Genomic DNA, 23,371 nt, shown 5'->3' on the forward strand with positions numbered 1-23,371 from the left:
CACAAGGCAGGACAGGTTTTTGTCTCCTATGGATTGGGTCCACTCTTACAAATACAAACAAAGCTAAGCTCCCAACAATAGCACATCTGTAGTGACCTAGTTTCCTTACAAATACTTTTCACAGTCTCTTCCAGAATTCTCACCTCAACCTTTTTTGCTGAAACCCAGGGAGGGGGAGTGAGTGCTCTGAGGCACAAATCCAGGAGTACCAGACGGAGTAGCTCTGTGGCTACCAGTGTATCCCTTTAAGAGGGAGGCTCATCCCTGGCAACTGGTGTTCAGATGGGGCCTTGGAGAGGCCCTAGGGAGAGGCAGAAGTAGGACTGGGGGAACTGGGACTACAGAGACTGGTCGTCAGAGGGCATTCTGAGAGCACCAAAGGAAGCCAGGTCTGAAGACAGGGGGCCTGAGACCCTAGCCTGGAAGGGTCCTGCTCAAAAAGGAAGGCTCTGGCTCTTTGGGGCCAGACCTTTGACTGAGATTTGGAGGTTAGTGGCTTCCATATTTGGTTTGGACAGTGTAGCTCCTACCCTGGGTACTTCACTTGCTTTTGCCAAGAACCCTTTGAGGTGAGTACGCTTATATCAATTTCTAGAGGTAGGTACTGACACCAGAGTACTGACACCCTCTGGGGTGACCTTGGCTTCCCAGAATCACAGCAAGGTCAGAACTCACATTAAGTTCTGTTCCTCTAAAGCCCATGCTTTTCCCTGCTCCCTTGGTGGAAGGCCAACTGTCAACATGTGCTGAGTGAATATGGGAGGTGTTGACCCTCTTTTCCCTATCTGGGGTATGACTTTTTTTTTTTTTTTTTTTTTTTTTAGAGAGAGAGCATGAATGCATGAGCAGGGGAAGGGGAGAACCTTAAAGCAGGGTCCACGGGCGCAGGGCTTGAACTGTGAGATCATGACCTGAGCCCAAATCAAGAGTCGGACACTTAACCTACTGAGTCACCCGTGCGACCCTGGAGTGTGACTTTTTCAGGGGTCCAGTCCCGGCCCGAGGAGCAGCCTTGATGCAGTGTATATACAGGCAGACTGACCGTTCCTCGGCTGTCCCTCCTGGGGCTGTCCCTCCGCAGCTAGGTGAACTTGGGCAGGTCCCTCCCACTCTCTGAGCCTGTTTCTCATCTATAAATGGGGCCACCACTGCCAGCCTCTCCCAGGCTGTCAGGAAGATGAGGGGGCGCAGGAAAGGAGCTGTGCTAAAAGGGCTTTGCAAAGAACAGTCAGGGCTGGTTGTTGGTTCTAATTCCCTCTTAGTTTATGGGCAGCAGGAGGTTGGAAGATTGTGGATGTTGACTTTTTTCCTCCATATTTCAAAACACCCGCAGGACTTCTATTGTTTTCACAATAAACAAGTCCCGTTGAATTTAAATAAGCAGAAGGGCACATGCTCAAACAAGTCCATTGAATTTAAATAAGCAGAAGGGCACATGCTCAGAGGTGGTGTTTGTGGAGGGGGTGGAGGCTGTTGTTGGGTTGGCACAGGCTCCCTTGGGGCCAAAGCCAGTGGGGCCAGGGATGGCACTGTCCCACCTGGAGATGGGGGGCAGGGGCGGCAGCCCTCCCTCCCCCTCTACACCTGGGGTTAGTGATCTCTGTGGATCAGAGCTCAGCCCCAGGACTGAGAACTAGTCTCTGGAGTCATGGGCAGGGAGAGGAGTTTTGCTCCCCAGGAGGGGTGGTAGAGACTGTCTGATCTATAGTCTTTATTCTACAGATTCAGAGAGGCCCATAGAGAGGGAGGCCTTGATCAGGATCATTTGAGTCAGAGGGCCAATCCAGGCAGGTATGTATCCAAATCCAGGGTTAAATTTTTATGGCCGACCCTCCCCTTTGATGTCCGCCCCGCAAGGAGATGCTGGCTCTGTGCCAGGTCCTGTGCTGGGCTCAGGCACTCAGGTGATCACAGCTAGACCCTACCCCTGGAGGGTGCCCCAGATAGTGGGAGCCTGCCAGGAAGCACCCACAAGAGGAGGGGTCTGCTCTGGGGTAGGGAGAAGTCAGGAAGGTTTTGTAGAGGAAATGCTGTAGCTGGGCCTTTAGCTCTGAGAAAGGGGTTGCTCTGAGGATAGTTGGGGAGAGATGATCCAGGTCCAGCAAACAGTAGATTGAAGGTGGAGGTGGATACTGTTTGCAGTGACAGTGGCCTACACTTAACAGCAGGGGATGGGGGTTGGAGAGGTCCAGGGACAAACTTAGGAAGGGCCTTGATAAATGTGAGAACAATTGGACTGTTGTACTGTGGGCTTCTGGGCGGGGTCGGGGGGCGGCACAGTGGTTGAGGTGTGTAGGGGGCAGGGCTTGCTTCTGTGACCTGGGGTAGGTGAGACTAGCCCCTTGGGGGTGGGCTGGGCCCCGAGTACATCCACAGCGCCACCTGGTGTCCACCTCTCTCACTGCAGCGTGACCTTGTGGGGCTTTCTCCAGGGGAGCCAAACCTTTGAGCAGAGATCTCTGCAGGGGACTCTGGGCTCCCAGGCCCCCCTTCAGACCAGGGTCAGTCCCCGAAGCCCTACCCCCTTCAAAGCGGCCAGGCTCCGTGGTCAAGGGGTCACATTCAGTGATGTGCCAGACCCCTCCTGGTTCTTTGCTGCCCAGGCCAGAGCCCCTATGAGTGTGAGGAGACATGGGTCTCATGGTCCAACCCACCCGCCCAGGCAGGCGTCCTCTTACACCATGATCCCATTCCAGAGCAGGTCCGGCCTCCACGCACACAGCTGTGATGGGCAGCCTACTCTTACCTAATGGTTCCCTCAAGCTTTAGGGAACTTTGCCGGAATGTCCTCTCCTTAGAGCTTCCTCTATCCAGTACCACCAGGCACCATCACTCCCTCCTCAATGGTTTTCTTTCAACCTTGCTGGGGCCGTACAGATCTTCACTACATGCTGAGAACGAAGACAGGTACCACACAGCATGTTCAGCATGTGTGTCTTCAAATCCACAGAACCCTCTGCAAAGATGTTCACAAAATCCAACACCTCTTAGGATGATGGGATTGCAGACGACTTTTCCTCTCATCTTTGTACTTTCATTGGTTGCTTACATTTTCTAGATATATAATATGATCAAAGCAAATACTTTTTGGAAAAAACAAATGAAGAAATCTAAGCACACCCCAAACTAAAGCTGGAGGAGCTCCGGTGAAGCTCATGGATGCAGGACAAGGGGCTGTGGCAGTGGCTGCGCCATCCTGCAGCTCTGGCCTTTCCTGTTTCACAGGAGCTGTCCATTCCTCCCCGCACTCTGAACCCCAGGGGAGCAGGGAGCTTCTTCGCAGCTCCCCAGTCACTTAGCAGATGCACAACACACCTCACCTCTTACCTGACAACTGCAAGCCCCCCCCCCCCCCCGCCTCATTTTCTGCTCCTCTTGCACCATCCCATCTCTCAACATAGCAAATTGATTGTGTCACTCTTTGACCTACAAAGCCTCGCGCCGTCTGGCCCGCTGGCCTCTCCAGCCTCCACACCTTCCACCACCTCCTTGGCTCTCGTGCTCCGGTCATTCTGGCCTCCGTTCAGTCCTTCCAACATTCTTTTCACTTGCTGCTCCCTGTGCCCAGAGTGTTCTTCTCTCTGATCTATACTTTGTCAGTGAGGCCTCAGATTAAACATCACCTTGTCACACAACTTCCCCAACCTCCTGACACATATTCCTTCACACCTGGGGAATTCACACCTGCTGCCACCCGGTTGTATCTCCTCCCTAGCACTAGGCCACCTGAGATCACCAAACTTCTCTACCCTTTTGTCTCCCAGCCTCCTCAGAATAGAATCCCTGCCGGGCAGGAGCCTTGTTGGTCCTGCTCACCTCTGTACCCTCAGCACAGAGCCCAGGGCTGCTTTACATACAATAGGCTCCCAGGAAGACATTTGTGGGGATGAATGAATTTACCCCAGACTGACTTGCCGTGAGTCACAAAGTCTAAGGGTAAAACCATGTGTCATTTCCCACAGAAGCAGGCAGTACACATCAGCAGCATCTGGTCTTGGAAACTGTCCTCAGCAGAGAGGATTGGCAGGGGCCTCTGCCCAGAGCTGGCTCACAGGAGCCCCCAGCCAGTGGCTGTTGAATGCATTCTGCTCTCAGCCTGACATTCACTGAGCGTTTGATCTGTGCCAGGCACCGAGCATAGCACTTTACATTTACTCTCTTGAAAACCACCCTGTGAGGTAGGTACCATTTCCTCCATTTTACGGAAAAGGAGACAAACAGACTGGCCCACAAGTGGCAACGTTAGGACTTAAGCACAGGCTGTGTGATCTCAGAGCAGGCACTCTTAGAGATTCCTGCCTCGGAACATGTCAGCTTTGGGGGCAGGGGGAGATGTCAGCCAAAGCCACCTACCCTCTGTGTCCTCTGGAGAGACAGAGCCTTATTCTTCAGCTAGCACGCTGGAAAGACACAGTGCCTCAATAATAAGGTCTCACAGGTGTGGTGGTGAGAACATGGCCTGGATTCAAGGGCCCGGCCGTTTGCCACCTGGATAACTTAGTTTCTCTGTACCTGTTTCCCCATCTGTAACACGAGACCAGTACCTACACCTCAAGTCCGTTGTGTGTGAAAGTACCTAGCCTCGCCTCGGCCTGTGGCACGTGCTCACTCAAAGCCAAGTGAACCAACAGACACCCGCGGCCACACTAGTGTCTGTAGTGCCAGGGGACGCTCGGAGAGCCATCCACCCAACTCCACACTTGTTCAGTGAGGTCGTCGTGTAACAAGGTGGGCAGAGATCCTTGGGGCCACAGACCCAGCCTATAGCCAAACTGAAACCATAAGTATACGCTTCTTGGTGGGGTGAGATGCTCTCCGATGGCCAAGGTCCTCTAGAGGAAGATCTCAGAAGCTGGGGCCAGCAGACGAGGCTTTGAGTGTTTCTCTACCACCAGCTGCAAGGTGACATTGGGCAAGTAGTATTCTCTCGGGGCCTTTTCTCCATTTTTGTAAACCAGTGGTGAAAGTCAAATATTCTTCCCTGTTATTGTCACTTCTCATCCACAAGGCTAACAAACAAGCAAAGGCAGCATATCCAGACTCAGCAGAGTTAAGCTCAGAGGGAGACAGACTGAGAAGAAGCCTGGCTATGTTGGACGCATACCCAAACCTTAAGCACGACGCAAATACAGCAGGCAGAAATGAGTTTATTGCATTAGAAAAAACATCAAAGAAAACCAGCAAACACCTCCGTACTAGACACAGTCATTAGTTTGACTTCATGGGCAAAAAGGAATCTCAAAGGTACAAGCTTTATTTTGGGGAAGGGGTGAGGTCCATCCCTCCTCCTTCCCTGTCCCTTTAAACCAATGGACCTTGATGGAGGTGTCTACTGTATGATACACACATGGCTCATTTCTCACTCTGCTTGCCTCACACACTTGTGTGGAGCTAGCTGGTCATAATGAGCATGCTCCTGAGGTTCTGGGATTGACAGAGAAATGTGCGGATTGGGTTGGCGGTCGTAGCCTGAGCCCAGGCTTCCAAAATGAGTGATAGTGGGACTTGGGTGGGGGGAGACAGCTGGCCTTCCTGGAGAGCTCAGAGAAGGCTGCTTGCTGGCTGATCCCTCCATCTTTCCCCACAAGCCTAGAGCCCAGGCATTGGCACAAACGGCTGCTGGGCATGAAGGGGGACTTTCAGTGAACCAAGTGACAGTCTCTCAGGGTAGCTACTTTGGCTAACTTCTCCTGGGTCTGGAGTGACTGCTATTAGGAGTGAAGCCAGCTGAGCCTGGATATGGGGGAGAAGAGAGAAGGAGACTGTGATGCCACACCTTCTGGCTAGAGCTGAGAGCCCTGGGAGGGAAAGTCTGGAACAGGAGCCTGGAAGAGACAGAGGGCTGGGCAAGGCAACCTGGAAAAGGAGAGAAACCTGGGTGGGAAGTGAAGGACTCCACTAGTAAGCTGCCTTCCCGGGAGGTACCCAGCCCGAAACCTATTCTCCGTGAGCCCAATTCTGCCAGTAGGTCAACATTAAATAACAGTCCCTGCTAGTTTTCTGCTCTCCAAAATGTCACTTGACATCACAGCTGGTCACCATGGAGGTGCCTCTGGGAAGGTCACAGGCAAACACAAAGGCAGAAAATCACCTTTTCCTCTAGCCAAGCCCCTGATGACGCCAACTGCTATGGCTAATGGTAGAGACAGGGAAAGATGAGCAGCAGCTTTTTGAAGAGCAAAGGCACCTGCTGCAGGCCGGACCCCAGGAAAGAGAACATAATTCAAGTCTGAGAAGTGGCAGGAGCTGTGGCGGGAGGGACCCATAGATGCCAGGGCTGGGACTCAGGGACCTGACAGCTCTGAGACCCTTCTCCACACCCCCCCCCAAAAACTAACTTAAGGGAGGCATGTGTAGAAAAGGAATCTGAAAGCCTCTCCAGGTAAGAAACGTCCAGATTGGTCCTCCCTATAAGCTCCTAGCAGCAGCTCATTAGGAAAATGCCCAGTCAGGCTCTCAACAATGCATCCTTAAAGTCAGAATGACAACAGAAATAACATGTGCCTTCAAAACACACTGAGGATAATGTAAAAAATCTCTATCAGAAACAACTCAAAATTTGCTTGCCACCTTGATTCTGCATTATTATTCTATCTTTCTACATGAGGGATATTTTCCTAGAACAGGGAATCATTTCCCCTTGGTCCCTAGCTGAATATTGCATCTGGTTTGGGGGTGAAGGGGGGTGGTACAGGGACTACAAACAATCTACATTATTACTTGTAGACAATAGGCCTGGGTCTCTGCCGCTCCAGCCCAAACCTTCACAAACTACGAGGTCAGCCATGCTGAGGAAGAGCAGCCTGTAGCCAGCAAGGCAGGTTCTCCAAAATTGATGTCAGAGGATTGGCAATCAGTAGGTGGAAGGAAGAATGGCTTTATCCTGTTTTCTCTGGCCTGACACTTGCTGTCACTCTCCCCTGATCCTGAGGCTTTTGGTTGCTCCAGCCCTGGCCCCGTGGCCTTGCTTGGGGTAGGGAGAGGAGGTGAGAGAGGCTGTGGCTACAGAGTTCACTTAGGTTGGGTCAGTCATCCTGAAACTGGTCTCACGTGCACCAAATCCTTTGGTTCATTTAACACTAGAGAGGAACTGCTTCCGGGATGTTGCAATGGCTGCTTCGTGGATGTTGTAAAACTCACCTGGGTCCCACAGGTGGTGGCAACCTGGGTACAGCGTGGGCGTTCTCTGGAAAGAGGTTCTGGGTCGGGGCTCCCCCAAACCGTGCCTCTTGCCTTCTGCTTAAACAAACCCTCTCCCTTTCTCCAGTGTGGAGGACGCCTAGGAAGCAGCGTCAAGAGTGAACTCACAGACAAGACAGCCTTAATAAATTAGTATAATACTATTAGAAGGGATGGCATTTTGTTCTGTTTCTTAGCAGCATTGTCCTACATGCAGCCTGGTGATCTCCTTCCCTGGGAAATTTAAAAAGCCTTCCCCTGGTTGTTAGCTCTGATGTAAAATTATAAAATAGAAATCTGGTAGGGTTTGTTTTGTTTAAAAAGGAAAAGCCCCGGTGAGGGCAGGGCGGTCCCATGCAGTCCTGTTAGCTCTGGCCGTTGGGTCGGCCCACGGGGCTCCCTCCAGGAGGCTGGATCTGAATGGAGTCCAGGAGGGGCCGCAGGGCCTGTCCGAAGGGCCTGTGGAGAAAAGAGACCCAGGGGCTTGGGTGGGCTGGGTGCAGACAGTCACAACCGCGCCCATGGGTACAGTGACGCCACCACACAGGGAAGAAGGACACCCATAACCTCACTCGCTTTTCTCACCTACCTTGCACATCACGTTCATGGAGGAGCCCTCAAAATGGCCTGCTCTGTGTTTTTATTCCTGGGGTCCCCCTCACCCCGCGGAGATGCTACCGTCTTACTATTTCACCTGTAGACCCTGGTTAGCTCTGGCTTGAACAGGCTAGCTGCATACAGGGAACTAGAGCTTTCTGACCTTTCTGCACTTGAATCTTTAATTCTCATGGTATACATGGATAAAAATAAAGTTTAAGTGAGGAAACTGAGGCAGAAGAAAAAGGATAAGAAAAAGGTATTTTCTAGGGAATACTCAGGAAAAATGACAAACGCAGGTTGCCAGGAGGTGTTAAGGCCACTTTCTAAAGGGCTCCCAGTTTGCTCTCAGAGTAACTTGGCTGGAAAAAAACACTGCAAATACTGGAACCTTAGAGACTTTTCAAAATTCCTAGAACCTTAAATCAGGGTGCCCACAACACATCTCAGTTACTGGCTTTCTTTTTCTTTGGTGGATATTGCCATTTTTGAAAATCATGTCCAGGTACAAAGGGAGCATTCTCAAGCGTAAACAGATGACACCAAGATATATTAACCTTAATTCAGACAAGTCCTGGAGCTTCATCCACCAAATAATAACAGCAAGAACATTCCAGCTACTTATACTTGCTTAGGACCTCATAACCTAGATCCTTTAGTAAGGCTGTGAGGCTTAACACACCCACCAAGGAATGGGAAGGCAGAGGCAGGGCTGGGAGACGGGGCTTTCCTCACTAGATTGACACCGCAGCCTTGTTTCCCTTGCAAGTTTTTCCTAAGAGGTTTCTACCCAGGTGTGAAAAACAGCTCACCTTGCTGAGCCTGCTAAACCTGCCAGGATCTCTGTTGGACAGGGCCCCAGTTCAGGAGAAACTGAGTCAGGGTTCACAAACAGACATGGTCCTGGAGTGGTTAGAGGCTTGCCTGAACACAACAGCAAAGGAAGGGAAGGGTGTGATGGCTTTGGGTGTGTGTGTGTGTGTGTTGTGTGTGTCCTTTCAGGGGACACTGCTTAGATGATGGCCCACAAAGCTCGGACCACATCAGGGTGGGAGGGGCTACGGTGCGTTCTTGAAGAAAACATCTACTGAGGTATGAGGGCAAGTACGAGGTTGTCTCTGAGGGCATCAAAGAGCTCATAGTGCAGGGGAAGAAAGACTAACAAATGACATTCGCAAAATAAGCCACCCTACTAATCCTCTGATCTGTTCTCTGCCTGCCTATCTAAAAGTACACTTTATGCGAGGACTTCTGGGGAGTGGCACGCTTCATGAGATGCCAGGGCTCTGTACAAATGCTGGAGCCGGCGTCAAGTGGATTTCTAAGTTCTGTGGTTGCACTCAGGCCAGGATAGAGTTGGTTCAACTCCAAGGAGGGTGAAGTATTACAGGCATGCATCAGTGAGTGGAGAGAATGGTGGCTTTACCTGGTAGCAGCTGCCATCATGACAGGGCCCACCTAGCTCGGGAGGATTCTGCTGAGATCAGGGGCCAGACGAGCAGCACGGACTGTGAATGGGGATTTCAGGGGCTGGGGCAGAGACCGAAGGCCACTTACGTGGATAGAATTTCAGAGGGAAGGTCAGTGATGTAGGAAGGGATCTTCCGCCCGGTCAGGAACTGTGCCACTTCGTTGGTAAAGGTGTTACAGTTGTGTTCAAAGAGGTTGTAGGCCTCGCTTCTGTACATTGTAAGAAAGGTTTGAAGAACAGATCTGAGAGAGTCAGCAAGCACATATGTGAAATAACTCAAACCAGGAAATGGCATGGAGAGCATAGCTGAGTTAAGAGGACTGTGATTTTCCTTTTCTCATACACTCCAAAAGGACTGCTTGATTTGCCACTCTGGACCACAAAAACAGATTTTTAAGGGAAAGATGAAATAAAAATATATGGCTCTTCTACAGTTTCAGTAGAATCTTCACAGTCACAAAAGCAGAGCTCTAGTGTTAAACACTTACTACAATGACAACTGACTAAAGCTTAAGAGAAAACCTGCTCAAGTTGGCATTTCATCCAAATCCCTCCACAAACCCTGGTTTTGATTTTTCAGGACGAGATACTGGCCCAGGATGGGTTGAGAACAGCAAGTGCTGAGACAGCAGCAGCTGATTTTAATCAGAAGGAATAAATAGCCCTTCCTGTCCTCAGGGTTTCAGCAGAAGGTATGCTGGGATGGGATATCTGCCTGGGAGCAAAGCTGAGCTCTTTTTGTGGCATGATAACTGCTTTCTCTTCCTATTTATTCAGCAAATACTGGGCCAGACCTTGTGCTGAGTGCTCTGGGCGATGTGACCTTGTGGCTGCCCTCTGGGGCTGATCGTCTAGTGGGGGGACAGACACAACTAACCACCACCCCTGTCTCCACTCACCGGAACAGAGACTCCCCCAGGGAGGACAGGTATTCCAGAAAGAGTTCTTCTGTGACTTCTGTGCTCCCCACATCAACCACAGAGTCTGGGGGCCCAAGCAATGTCCCTCCCTAAAAGAGCCAACCCAAAGAAAGTCATTAAGTCACCATCTCCACTGAATTTTTTAATGTGGCTTCCCTTGGGAGACCACAGATGCTCTGTTCCAACGTTTACCTTTCAGAGCATCCAGGGCAGATGAAGAGTGTCATTTCCTATCTGTATCAAGGCTGCAATGGCTTAGAGCTTCCTGTTAACTCTCCATTGCCAAATGCTGGCAACGTGGCTAAGAAGCTGGGCTGCTTTCTTCTGCTGGGGCCCTGGGAAATTGAGTCTCTGGCCAGTCTCAGGCCAGACCCCTGATGCTGTCACCTCATCCAGTTGATAAAAAAATAGAAACCCAGAATCTGAAGTCTCCCTGTGTTCCCAACAGGCCTGATCCCAAGGGCACAAAAGGAGAACCAGAAATGGCTAGCACTTGACAGGCCATCTTTCCATGCCTATATTTAAGTGTATGCAGCCAGTTTTTTCTTGTGACACACTTGCTATCCCTTAGAACACTGGGGAAATGTGAAGACTGTGAGAAGTCTGGCAGGCTGGCAAACACTTCCACAATTTAGTTCTATTTTATCTGGGAGGCTAATCTAACAATGTCGATAGGGTTCCCCAGGCAAGGGAGTTAATGGCCCATGAAAGGCCTACAGGAAACCCTCCACCATGGGTTAATAGACTGCTATAGCAGACTAAAGGAGAGCCTGAGGCCAAGGGGAAAGCAGCCATGGGTGTGCAACAGATCACTGGGGAGGACAGAGCTGGGAATGGCTAGGGGGTAAGGGAGAGCACTCCTGAGCAGAACTCCCTTGAAAGATCATTAATTCACCCAATAGCTATTGGGCACCTACTGTGTGGCTGACATTGTTCTAGGCACTGGGGAAAGCCTGGTGAGCAGGATCATTACAATCGTCCAAGGATAATGGTCTCAAAATTGTAAGAGACTGAAAGATCACTATTCGACCCCCTATTATTCATTCATATAACAAATATGTATTGAGAACTTACTATGTGCCAGGCCTATGCTAGGCACTGGGGGTATGATGTGGACAAAACAGATGAGATTCTTGCCCTCATGGAGCTTATAGTCTAGCAGGGAAGGCAGACAAAAAAAAAAAATCCCATAAACCAATATATAATTTTGAGCTGTAATAAGGTTATTAAAAGTCCAGTATGCCATCAGTACATATAACAGGGGACCTTTCCAGTCTGAGGAGTCTGGGAAGGCTTGCCTGAGAAAGTGACATTGAGCTCAAATCCGAAGGATGGAGAGGCAGAACCAGGCGAAGGATCAGGGAGGTGGACGAAGTGAGAGAGTAGGTTTAAATGTCAAGGTATGTTCAAGGAATGAGAAGAAGGTGTGTGTGTGTGTGGGGGGGGTGGTGGCGGGAAGGCACAACCTGAAAAGAGGTCATTCAGAGAGGGAGACAGTGACCAGATCAGATACAGCTTGGAGCCATGCTGAGCTTTCTGGGTTTTATCCCAAGAGCAGTGGGCAGAGTTCTGACTTCAGCAGGGGAATGCCATGATCAGATTTTCATCTTGAAAAGATCACTTTGCCTCCTGTGTGGAGACCTGACTGAGGAGGAGCAGAGGTACTGCTGTGGTCCAGGCTGGACGTGAGCGTGGCATGGATGAAGGTGAAAGCTCTGGAAATATGGGAAGAGATGAACAGAGACTGACTTAAGATATATTTACAAGGTAGAACTGACTGGGCTTAACGAAGGATTTGTTACAGGAGGTAAGGGACCAGCTAGAGGAAGAAATCAAGAATGACTTTCCATTTATGAATAGCAAAATGAATGGTTCGTTGGTCTTTGCTTGAGCACCTTCTACGAAAACCTTAGATTGCTCGGAGAGAAAGTTTGTGGCAAGGTACATGGGTTTTAGAGACAGAGAGTCCTGAGTTTTAGTACTGGTGCCACTTACTGGCCATGTAAGTCTGGGCAACTCACTTTACCCCTCAGAGCCCTCATCCTTCAGCTCAACATTGACCGAGTTCATACTATGAGCTCGGCACTGAGCTGGTGACAGGGACAGAGAGTGAGACACGGTCTCAGCTCACAAGGAGCTTATACACAGCTCCCTGCAGAGACTCAGGAACAGCTCATCCATCATACCATGCTCGGTGTGACCCAGAGGGACCCACATATGTCGAGGGGGCACAAAGGAGGCCTGGGAAGGGTGTTTTTGAGCTGAGTCTTAAAGTAGTTATGAGGAACTAAGCCACAGGCTGACATCCACTGGGCTAGAAGCCAGACATACAGAGTAGTAGTAAAGTTCCTGGTCTATGGGAACCCTGGGAACGTGAGACTTCAGGGCAGGGTGTGGGGGAAGCCACTCACTGGGGGACAGCTGGAGATACCGCCACTGCCGAAGAAGAACTCATCCTTGTGCACAACTATGGAGGTATGCCTGCAATGCAGAGAAGAGACAGGATAAGCCAGAAAACTTCAAACTGGTCTGAGAAAAAGCAAACACCACACTTCAAGGAGAATAATTTCTGCCCAAGGATAGGACTTACACGGTCAGCAGCCTTATAAAACTAACCAAAGGCATAAATACCATAGATCAGAGTTTCTCAACTTTGGCACTACTAACATTTGGGGCTGGAAAATTCTTTGCTGGGGGGCTGTCCTGTGCATTCTAGAAGCTTAACAGCATCCTGGCCTCCACCCACTAGTTGCCAGTGGCACCCCCCCAATCAGTTGTGACAACCAGACAGGTCTCCAGACACTGCTGAATGTCGCCTGGGGCAGAATAGAACACAGCAGAAGAGGAGTCCCTAGATTCACCCTGATACTGACACACCTTTGCTGAAATAAAGCTCTGCAGACTAAGGGGTGTTCCTCGGCAGTTAACAGGAGAGGTTAACCTGGACCATGCTGAGGCAAGACCTGTTTCGGGTGGAAGTGCTCATATTACTCGGCTTGAGTCAAACGAAGCAAAAAGACATTCTGGTCATCCCAAATGTCAGCAGGCTCCAGGAGTCCAGATGGAATACTGACCTATGGTCTCCTCTCATTAATGGAACTGAGAGCTCAGCTACCATCTTGTCTGAAAGGGGTGGATCCAGTGCTGACAGACCACGGCAGATGTGTTTTAAGACAGCCATGTGGAGCCCTTGGGACTTCTGTAGTTAGAAGGCTTGGTCAGGCGTGGGCATGACATCATTCTACCTTTCTTTACACGAGGGTTTCTCAACCTCAGCACCACTGCCATTTTTTGCTTGGATAATTCTTTGTTGTGAAGGGCTGCCTTGTGCATTGTAGGGTGTTTATAGCAGCATCCCTGGCTTCCGTCCACCCATCAAAAATGTCTCTAGACACTGCCAAATTCCCTGGGGTTGGGGATAGGGGCACAAAATTACCCCTGGTTGAGAACCACTGCTTTAGAACTTGGAAGTTTCATGATACAGAGAGTTAGGTTTCAAGCTGGAAACATAGACTGGAACCTGAAGTGCACAGGTACTTTGTTTCATAAACCAGTCAGTCATTGTAAGGAGTCCCACCCAACTTACCAGATGCCTTCCAGTTGTTTCCCTGTAGAGAAAAGAAGAGATTTAGCTACTCAGGACCAGAATAAATGGCCTCCCAGCCTGAGCAAATTCAGAACATCACTCAAACCCACTATAAACCCACTCAAACCCAATTTAACCCACTATAAACCCACTCAAACCCACTTTAACCCACTATAAACCTCTGGGGGGATTTTCCAGGAATGCAATTTTCCTCCAATAAGGTCCTTAGGTCATGATATAGGTATGTCATGTTAAGTAAGTTGAACGGTTATCAGAATCCTTCATCAGAATGCAAGATAAAAACACTGGTATAGATGTACCCCAATTTTATGTTTGTTTTTCTTTCCCTGTCAGGGCCAATTCAACTTTGCCTTTAATTTGTCTCACATATAGCGACAACAGTAAAACAATGGTATAAAAAGCTATCATCCACTTCTTCATTGAGCATATGGGAGGTGAAACCCTTCAGAAAATGGCAGAGCGAAACTTTACAAATGCCGTCCATTTGGAACAGTCAATGCAAATGTATTCTGTACCTCTATATGGCAGAAATGATGTTAGATATGGAAATGAAAGTACGAAGAGATCACTGTCCTGCCTTTAAGGAGCCCAAAGTCAAATGGAAAGAGAGACACACATAACTAAGTAAAACACAATGTTGATAGGTTCTAATTATACAGTGGTAAAAATAAGATGCTATATATGATAAAGATAAGGCACTACCTTCATAAACTGTAATTCAACCCAGGAAAAGTAGGGGCAGGGATGGACGTTTCTGCCAGAGGGAACAGTATGTGCAAACCCACGGTTGTGATAAAGATCAAGGTCCTGCAGGTTAGAACAAAGACTGTAGTGATGGTGACAGGAGGAAAAGTGGTCAGCAAGGATGCCAGGAAAGTAGGGTAAGCCCAGACAGAAGGCTGTCCTACACCGTGGGGGCATTCATGGTTGTTAGGCAGCCAGCAGAGTGCCTTAACCAGATCTATGTTTTTGTTTTTGTTTTTTTTAATGTTTATTTAGTTTTGAGAGGGAGAGAGAGAGAGAGAGAAACATGTGAGCAGGGTAGAGGCAGAGAGAGGAGACACAGAATCTGAAGCAGGCTCCAGGCTCTGAGCTGTCAGCACAGAGCCCAACTCAGGCCTCGAACTCATGAACAGTGAGATCATGACCTGAGCCGAAGTCAGATGCTTAACCGACTAAGCCGCCCAGGAGCCCCCAGCTCCATGTTTCTAAAAGACAACTATATCTTTTATTTATTTTTTTAATGATTTTTTAAAGTTTATTTATTTTGAGAGAGAGGGAGAGAGAGATAGAACACAAGCAGGAGAGGGGCAGAGAGAGAGGAAGGGAGAGAGAATCCCGAGCTAAGAGCGCGGAGCCTGATTCAGGGCTTGAACTCACAAACCGTGAGATCATGACCTGGGCTGAAACCAGGAGTGGAACACTTAACTGACTGAGCCTCCCAGGCGGCCCAAGACAATTATATCTTTTAAAAGAGAACTCCTGACGTAGAAGATGAACAGGAGGGCAGGTCATAGAGAGAGCCGACTAGAGTGAGGTCTTTGCAATAGTCCATGGGAGACACTACATGACAGTGCTAAGGATGACGAGACCCGATGTGAGGCTCAAACTCATGAACTGTGAGATCATGACTTGAGCCGAAACCAAGAGCCAGACGCTTAACCAACGAAGCCACCCAGGTGCCCCAATGCTGTGTCTATTTTACATATAAACATTTCATTCTCTGTTAGTGTTATGAGGCTAAGTGAAGTAACAAGGAAAATCAAATGTAGCAGAGTTCTGTCCGTCCTCCAGTTGGAGACAAGTCTGCTTTTCACTAAGAGACCGGCTGCTCTGGCCCACGAGGTCACAAATGGGGTTTCTGGGGTAGCCCCCTAAAGGCCGTGGAGCAGGCTCTGCCCTTATTCAAACAGCTCAAATTCCGCAGAGGTGGATGTGAAACAGACTGGATGCTGAAGGGGAGTGGTAACCCATTTACGACAAGCATCTTCAAATGGACTGATTAGATGTACATCCTTTCTGAATCTGAACTGCTCCCAAGTTATCCTTATTCTCACATCATCCTTATGTGGTACAGTAGGGCAAATATTTATTACCATCATTTTACAAACAGGTAAATAAAGATGCATGGTTTGTCCAGCATAAAAGAAGAAAAAAACACGATATGACAATGTACTTGTGGGAGCAGCTGAGGTAGAAACCCAAGGGCAGCTGTTCAGTAGTCTGTTCTCAGGAGAAAGAAAACAAGGGCCATAGTCTCCTCCCCGCAGGGTGACAGGCATTGGAAAGTGGAACTTAACTGATTTAAAATAAATTTTTTTTTTTTCCCTTCCTCACTGGGGTGGGAGGAGGTGAGTAGGAGGTGGTGATTTGAATTAGGTCACAAGGCCATTTTGGAACATGAATTAGGCTCAGTGGATATTAACACACTACAGAAGCAGATTATTTTCCCACTAGGATGTCCTCAGCAGGCCAGAGAGTGGGTGGGTCAGATGCCTGCATGTCTCCAAGCCTGCCAGCACAGCCAAAGCACTGAATTCAAGGCCTATGAAGGACGCAAGTGAAAACAAATGGAAGACATGGAGAACAGCCTTGTTTCCATCATGAATAACAAACAATGTAGAGTGAGGTCTCCATTAGTCAGCATTCCACTGATTGTAAGAGTTAAGTTAGTATATAAAAGCCAAGGAGAAAATACTCCACCCACCTCATCAATTAACATGGATGGAGCACGTAGACCTACATGCTGGTTGTAGGACACGCTCAAGATCAGCACTTGGAATACTGCTGATGTTTAACCAATGTCTATTAATAAGTATAAGTGATGATGGAGATGGGGCAGCAGGGGCCTCTGTGCAGGTAGCATTAGCTCATTGGTATAAGTCAAATGCAGTGCCAGCTCACTTCCCAAATTTCTCCTCTCATGATAGTATTTTTATTTATTTTATTTTAATTCCGGTATGGTTAACATACAGTGTTATTAATAGTTGCGTGTGTGTATGTGTGTGTGTGTGTGTGTATATACACACACACACACACATACACACACACACATTGGTTAACATACAGTGTTATTAATTGTGTGTGTGTGTATACACACACACACACACACACATATATATATATATATATATATATGTGGTTTTTTTTAAGATTTTATTTTTAAGTAATCTCTATACCCAACCTGGAGCTTGAATTCACAACCCTGAGATCAAGAGTCACATGCTCCACTGACTTAGCCAGTGAGGAGACGCTTGATAGTGTTTTTAATTGACAATGTTCTAGTGTGCTGGGTGGCTCAGCATTTGCCAGATTACCATCAATGTGAAGGGGGTAATGTTAACTTAAGAAATCAGCTTGCCCTTCTTTGGGCCACTGGATAAATATTGAATCTAGGTTGGAAAAAGGTAAAAGGAAATATTTGTATAACATAACTAGGCCTCTGCCAATATATATATATTTTTAAGTTTATTTATTTTGAGAGAGAGAGAGAAAGAGAGAGAGCATGGGAGGGGCAGAGACAGGCAGAGAGACAGAATCCCAAGCAGGCTCTGCACCATGCGTGGGCTTGAACTCATGCGGGGCTTGAACTCATGAACCGCGAGATCACGACCTGAGTTGAAGTTGGACGCTTAACCGACCGAGCCACCCAGGTGCCGGAGAGGGTTCCCTTTTAATCACTGTTTGTTTTTATTAGTCAGGCCTTGTAGCAATGTTTTGAGGAGCAACAGTCCACCCAGGCTGTATTTACTGAACACCAAGTACTGTGGATATCTAGAGTTCTTGCCCCCAGTGGAGCTTCCAGTCCAGTTGGGGGGGGGGGGGTGTGTGGATATTGACGAGAAAATGAACAATTATAAAATAGAATGATGAATGCCACTAAAGGAGAGTACACTGTGTTATTAGCACATACTAGGGACACACAACCAAGATTTGGAGGGGTGGTGGTCAGGGAAGGTTTCCTGGGGGAAGTGACACTTTAGTTGAGATCTCAAGGATAAGCAGAAGTTAGCCAGGCCAAATGAAAGTATTCCTGGCAGAGGGCACAGCCTTTGAAAAGCTAAGAGGTAAAAAAGAGCTGAACAGTTTCAGTACTGTTAGGGTGTACAGCAGCCCTTTTCCACTGGGATTCTGAAAGAGAATAAGCCCTCATGCCCCAGGGTATCTATTGGCAGAATTGAGAAAATAGTCTATCAGATCATTTCCCTCAGAGCTTCATTCTCATGTGTAATCCAGTTGAGAAAGGCTCCTATTGACTGTGTTCAGTATGTGGAGACAGGTGAGGGTGGAGAAAAAAGCCGGAGAAAGATCACGAAGGGCCTTGTAAGCTGCGTTAGTTTTCATTTTGCCATAATGAAATCACATGATTACTAAATTAATTCCTTAGATGGATATAGAACAGTTCATACAATGAACAATAAAAATCTAAAACAAAGCACAATAGATGGCATTAAAACATTAAAAACCCCTTCAGATTCAAATAAATTCTATGTAATCTTCAAGCTTGAGTTCAAGTCCCAATTGTTCCTATAATCAATATTTATTGCGGGGCACCTAGCTGGCTCAGTCAGGGGAGCATACGACTCAATCTTGGGGTCATGAGTTCAAGCCCCACAGTGGGTGCAGCGTTCATTTTAAAAAACAAAAATTCTTTGAGCATCAGCTCTGACTGGCTACCTGGGATGTACTGAGAAATGAGACAGTCTCTGCCCTCCAGCAGCTCAAGGTTCTTGATGAAGTCTTTCTGACACATTTAGCCCACCAAGGCCTCTCCCTTCTTTCAAGACCTAAAATGATCGCTTCACCACTCACTCATTTTGGTATCTAGTCATAATTTATTTTATGCTGTTTTCTAATGTTGCATGTGTATGCATGTTATTTTTAGTGAAATAAACTGCTGGAGGACAGAGTTCATGTTTTTTACTTCATTACTATTTTGTATTACAGAATCAAGCAAGGACCTGAGTCCAGAGTAAAATTTCAAACATTCCTTAGATTGCATTCTGCCAAGAAATAAAGGTCTGTATTCTATATCTTTACGTCTTTAAACCTGGGAACAATTTTGAGATAGGCTTGTAAAAAAAAGTAATAAATAAATGTAATCCCAGGACGTGCATATACACAAAACTTTGGATCAGAAAACAACAAATATCAAGTGCCTCTTACTGTAATTAAAAAAACCCCAAACATCTCTGCATTTATGCCTATGTACTTTAGCACACAAAAAGGTCATGAGATTTAGAGAACAGCCGCAATTATTAAGAGGAAAAATTTAAAGGACAATTATAATAGCTAATTACTGTAGGCAAATGGTACACTATGAAAAAGAGGTACAATCAGCTGTCTATTAGAATGCTAAAGATAAATTTGGGGCCATTTTCATGGTGATTGAAGGACAATGGTACAGAAGTACCTTCATGGAAGCAATTCTAGGAGACTGAAAACTGGACAGCATAGAACTGTGGAGTCTGCATGGTTTGCAGGGGAGAAGGGAATTATGTTGGACTTTATCTAGTCCAATCATGACGGTAACAGAGCTAGATGGGGTCTTATCATGAGGCTCTGTCATAACAAGAAAAGAAGGTATTACTGATGAGGTCACACTAACTTAGTTTGAGGAATGATCATATATCTGTGATTATGAATGGCACATACACATTGAACCCAGATATTTTTCTCAGCCAAATTTGAAACACGTGATCAAGAATGGCTTTACAAACTTCAAAAATTATAAAGGGACGCATTACACAGTAGAAGGGGTACAGCAACATGATTGACAACATGAGCTCTGAAAGTCAGACTGCCTGCGTTTATAACCCAGTCCTGCCACTTACCAGCTGTGGGAGCTGGGGGCAAATTTAATGCCTCAGGTTCCTCAAACGAAAAGCAGAAGTAATAACAGGACCTACTTCACAAAACTGTGGTGAGGGTTATAACACACACAAAGCACTCAGAAAAAAAGAGTCTGGCACATGGTAAGCTCTCAATAAATGCTAGCTATTAATATGCTTCTGGAAGTCATAGCAAAAGTCAGGAAACAAATTGACTTTTGAAAGGTTCAAATATATTTAGGAATGGGAAATCAATATATGGTTACTCACAAAACTGGGACATACCCAACCTTAAGGTTGGTGATGTCTGGACAGGATGAACCAGTACAGCAATGCCCATTTTCCGTAAGTTTTCAACTCTAGAAGGTAATGACCATTAGCTTTGATAACACTTTCATTACTTTTGCAAAAGGCATAAGAGCAATATGGGAAAAAGGGGATAGGGAAGAGAGAATTAGATTGGCAGGTAAGGTGATGTTCTTAGAAGTACCATTGTGGTCAGGTGTGCAAAGTTGGTTAAGTTACCATTGTTGGCTAGGATTTCAAATCTATGTAAAAAAAAAAAAAAAAAAAAAAGTGAAGGGGATAGGTCTAGCACTCCACCTTCAGACCTTCAGTTATGGCACTTTTCCCTTTACCCATGACACTCCAAAAAGGCATTCTTTCAGTTCCAGGACAAGGCCAAGCTCTTTCCTGCCTCAGGGCCTTGGCAGATTGATCCCCCTTAAGCTTAGAACACTGTAACTCCCTCACCACTTTCCTTGCGGCTACTTCTTCATCCTGAAATTCCCAAGTTAAAAGTCACTACTCTTGCCACCGTTATTTAGAGTAAGTTTCTCTTGGGGTGCCTGGGTGGCTCAGTTGGTTAAGCGTCTGACTTGGGCTCATGATCTCACAGTTCACGAGTTTGAGCCCTGCATTGGGCATTCTGCAGGGAACCCGCTTCAGATCTTCTGTCCCCCTCTCTCTCTACCCCTCCACCAGTTGTACTCTCTCTCTCTCAAAAATAAAAAAAGAAAAAGAAAAAGAAAAAGGAACATCTGGTTGGCTTGGTCGGTTGGGTGTCTGATTTCAGCTCAGGTCATGATCTCATAGCTGGGGAGTTCAAGCCCTGCATCAGGTGGTCCTGACGGCTTGGAGCCTGGAGCCTGGTTTGGATTCTGTGTCTCCCTCTCTCTCTGCCCACCCCAGCTCATGCTCTGTCTCTCTCTCTCCTTCAAAAATAAGTAAACATTAAAAAAATTTTTTTTGAAGTAAATTTCCCTTGTTACTTTCTACCTTAGCAACCTGTTTGCTTCTTGCACTGCCCAGCATTTACCACAATTATTATTTTAAATAATTGAATCATTATTATTTTTTGCTTATTTTTTATGTTTTCTTCACTAAATAGTTCCAGGATGGTAGTGAACATCTTTGCTCAATATATTATCCTCAGTTAAGCTTACCATTCAGACTAGCACATAGTAGCCACTCAAAAAAAAAAAATCTGCTGAATCAATCATGAAGCAGTGATTCCTAAGAGCGCTTACAGCTATGATTACACTAATCAAATGGCTCCATTGCAAGAAGTTTAGTTGGAACTTGACTGATGTAATCTGTTAGTGATTAGCACCTTCCCCAATGACTTTGTAAGTTTTGCTTTCAGTTTTGCCTTACTCATTTTAACAACTGGTGATCTAGGCCCCAAACTTCTACCCAACAATGGATTGGCTACATAACAATTATCTGAGGAGCTTATTAAAAATACAGATTTTTGGATCAAAACTCCAGAAGATTCTTAGTTGGTACTTGTGTACTGAGGCTCTAGAATCCATATATTTAAAACTTTGCTTATTTTGAATAATGTTATGTGTGTAGTACACAATTCAAAAGGTACAAAAAAAGTTTATTGTGAAGTCTCCCTTCTATTCCTGTGGCATCAAGTTTCCCTTGCCATAAGTTACCACTGTTTCAGTTTCTTATGTATTCTTCCGGATAATTATTTGCCTACATGAGCATGTATAAATCCTTTGCTTTCAAAACATCTGAATATTTAAAGAATTGTTCCAACTTTGCTTTTTCTACTCGTACTCAACAAAACGTTGAAGGTGAAGTTCCCTGTCTGTTGAACAAGCATCCTAGGTGATTCTGATGTGAAGCCAAATATGAGTAACCATTCAGTGGCCTAGGGTTAAGAGACTGAGTTCAACTCACTAAGATACATTAGAAACTCAAGGACATTGAAAAGATGCCCTCAAAAGTAGCCTTGCTTACTTGACCTCTGCCCTCTTGCCTTAACCATGAGGCAGAGGGAAGGAGACACAGAATCCGAAGCAGTTTCCAGGATCTGAGCTGTCAGCACAGAGCCTGACGCGGGGCTTGAACCCACAAGCGGTGAGATCATGACCTGAGCTGAAGTCGGCCGCCTGACCGACTGAGCCACCCAGGCGCTCCAAGGACACATTTTCTAATGCGTCCATAAAAGCCAGGAAAAACTAGCCATTTAAGCGAATGTTGCCAAAGTTGTTCAATTTTTCAATTCCTAAAATCCTTTCCTGCCCAATATCACCTGAAATCGCAAACTCGACCATTTCTATGTTAGATGAGACATTTTTGGTATTTGGCTTATAATGAGGTTCGATGTGCAGTGAACTAGGGCTGATTTTCTCTCCCGGCAGTTAAGTAGTTTAATGGAGCACAACCGAAATACTTCCTTTACTAACCCTTACTGACACAACAGTATCCAGTCCTCCGCGAGAACTGCTTTCTAACCATCTGGGCAAAAGCAATTAACTTAGAAACTGTAGAGAAGACCGCATCGTCAGGTCAGAACTTGGTGAATTCTCGAGTCCGGACTCCAGTAGACCTGACTTCACCTCTACCTGGGGGCGATGGCTGGGCCCCTTGTGCAGCTCTAGCTTCCTATTCCCATCTACCCCAGAGACTGCAGTTTCCTTTTGGCACGGAGGGAAGGCTCTCTAAGGGCCACCCCGGAATCTCCTCCGCAGTGTCCCTTTCATCACGAGGGGCACCGCGCGGCAGGCACCCTCACCTCCCTTACACTGCGCCGAGGAAGGAGTGTAAAGGGTTCCCCAAGTGAGGCAGGGAAGACGCCGGGATGCAGCGCCAGCTTAGCTTGCGGCTCTGAGGGGCAGCGGGAGGGCGTGACTCCTCCGTCCCTTCCTCCTGGACTCAAACGTCAAGACAGAAAAAGGGGTTCAAGGCGCCCAAACCTCAGACCTCTCCCTTCTCCACTCGGGCTTTTCTCCATCCTCTGGGCCCCGCGTCTCCCCCTGAGCCGTGGTCCAGGCCTCCCTACCTCGGCCGGCCGTCCCGGCACCCTCTCGCCCGCCCCCAGCCCCCTCACCCAGCATGATGGGGCTGAGCCGCCGGGCCAGGCCCTTGGACAGGTCGTACACGTAGAGCTTCACCGGATAGAGATTCGGCGGCTCCATCGGGACCCGTGGCGGCGGTGGCCACGAAGTCCCTCAGGCACCCGGTAGCAGCTTGGACCTTCCCGTACCCGACGGGGGTGGGGAGCGTAGGGAGCGGGGGACCGAGCCCAGGCCCGGCCTGAGGGGCGGGGGAAAGGCGGCCCTGCGCTGCACGCGCCCCGACACCCGCCACGGGCAACGACTACTGTGAGGTGACAGAGCCGGGACGGGCAGGGACCGCGCTGAAGAGGAGGCGGGGGCGAGGACGCACTCTTGCGCATGTGCCTACCGTCCCGACGGGCGGCGAGGGGCGGGGTTTCGCAGGAAGGGGCGGGGCTTTCGCAGATTGGATA

At 47.7% G+C, this 23,371-nt stretch overlaps 2 protein-coding genes and 1 long non-coding RNA gene across 3 annotated transcripts in view; 2 read left to right on the forward strand and 1 right to left on the reverse strand.

The window, feature by feature from the left end:
- The first annotated feature begins 375 nt into the window (after positions 1–375).
- On the forward strand, positions 376–10,153 carry LOC122472823. Its single transcript, XR_006294527.1, has 3 exons — positions 376–488; positions 9,828–9,939; positions 10,025–10,153. It is a non-coding gene; the product is annotated as an uncharacterized LOC122472823 (long non-coding RNA).
- On the reverse strand, positions 5,130–23,294 carry DESI1 (desumoylating isopeptidase 1). Its single transcript, XM_043562740.1, has 6 exons — positions 22,952–23,294; positions 13,754–13,775; positions 12,579–12,648; positions 10,147–10,256; positions 9,334–9,456; positions 5,130–7,638 (listed from the first exon to the last, which is right to left on the reverse strand). The coding sequence occupies exons 1-6, from the start codon at positions 23,037–23,039 to the stop codon at positions 7,545–7,547; spliced, it is 507 nt and encodes a 168-aa protein (XP_043418675.1). The 5' UTR covers positions 23,040–23,294; the 3' UTR covers positions 5,130–7,544.
- The window catches only part of XRCC6 (X-ray repair cross complementing 6), a 29,468-nt gene continuing 24,871 nt past the window's right edge, over positions 18,775–23,371 (forward strand). Inside the window, exon 1 of the mRNA XM_043562735.1 lies at positions 18,775–18,793. The gene's annotated coding sequence lies outside the window, so the exon portion shown is untranslated. The remainder of the gene's footprint in view (positions 18,794–23,371) is intronic.

This window comes from Prionailurus bengalensis, chromosome B4, assembly GCF_016509475.1.
Source record: "Prionailurus bengalensis isolate Pbe53 chromosome B4, Fcat_Pben_1.1_paternal_pri, whole genome shotgun sequence".
In the NCBI taxonomy this organism is placed as follows: Eukaryota; Metazoa; Chordata; class Mammalia; order Carnivora; family Felidae; genus Prionailurus; species Prionailurus bengalensis.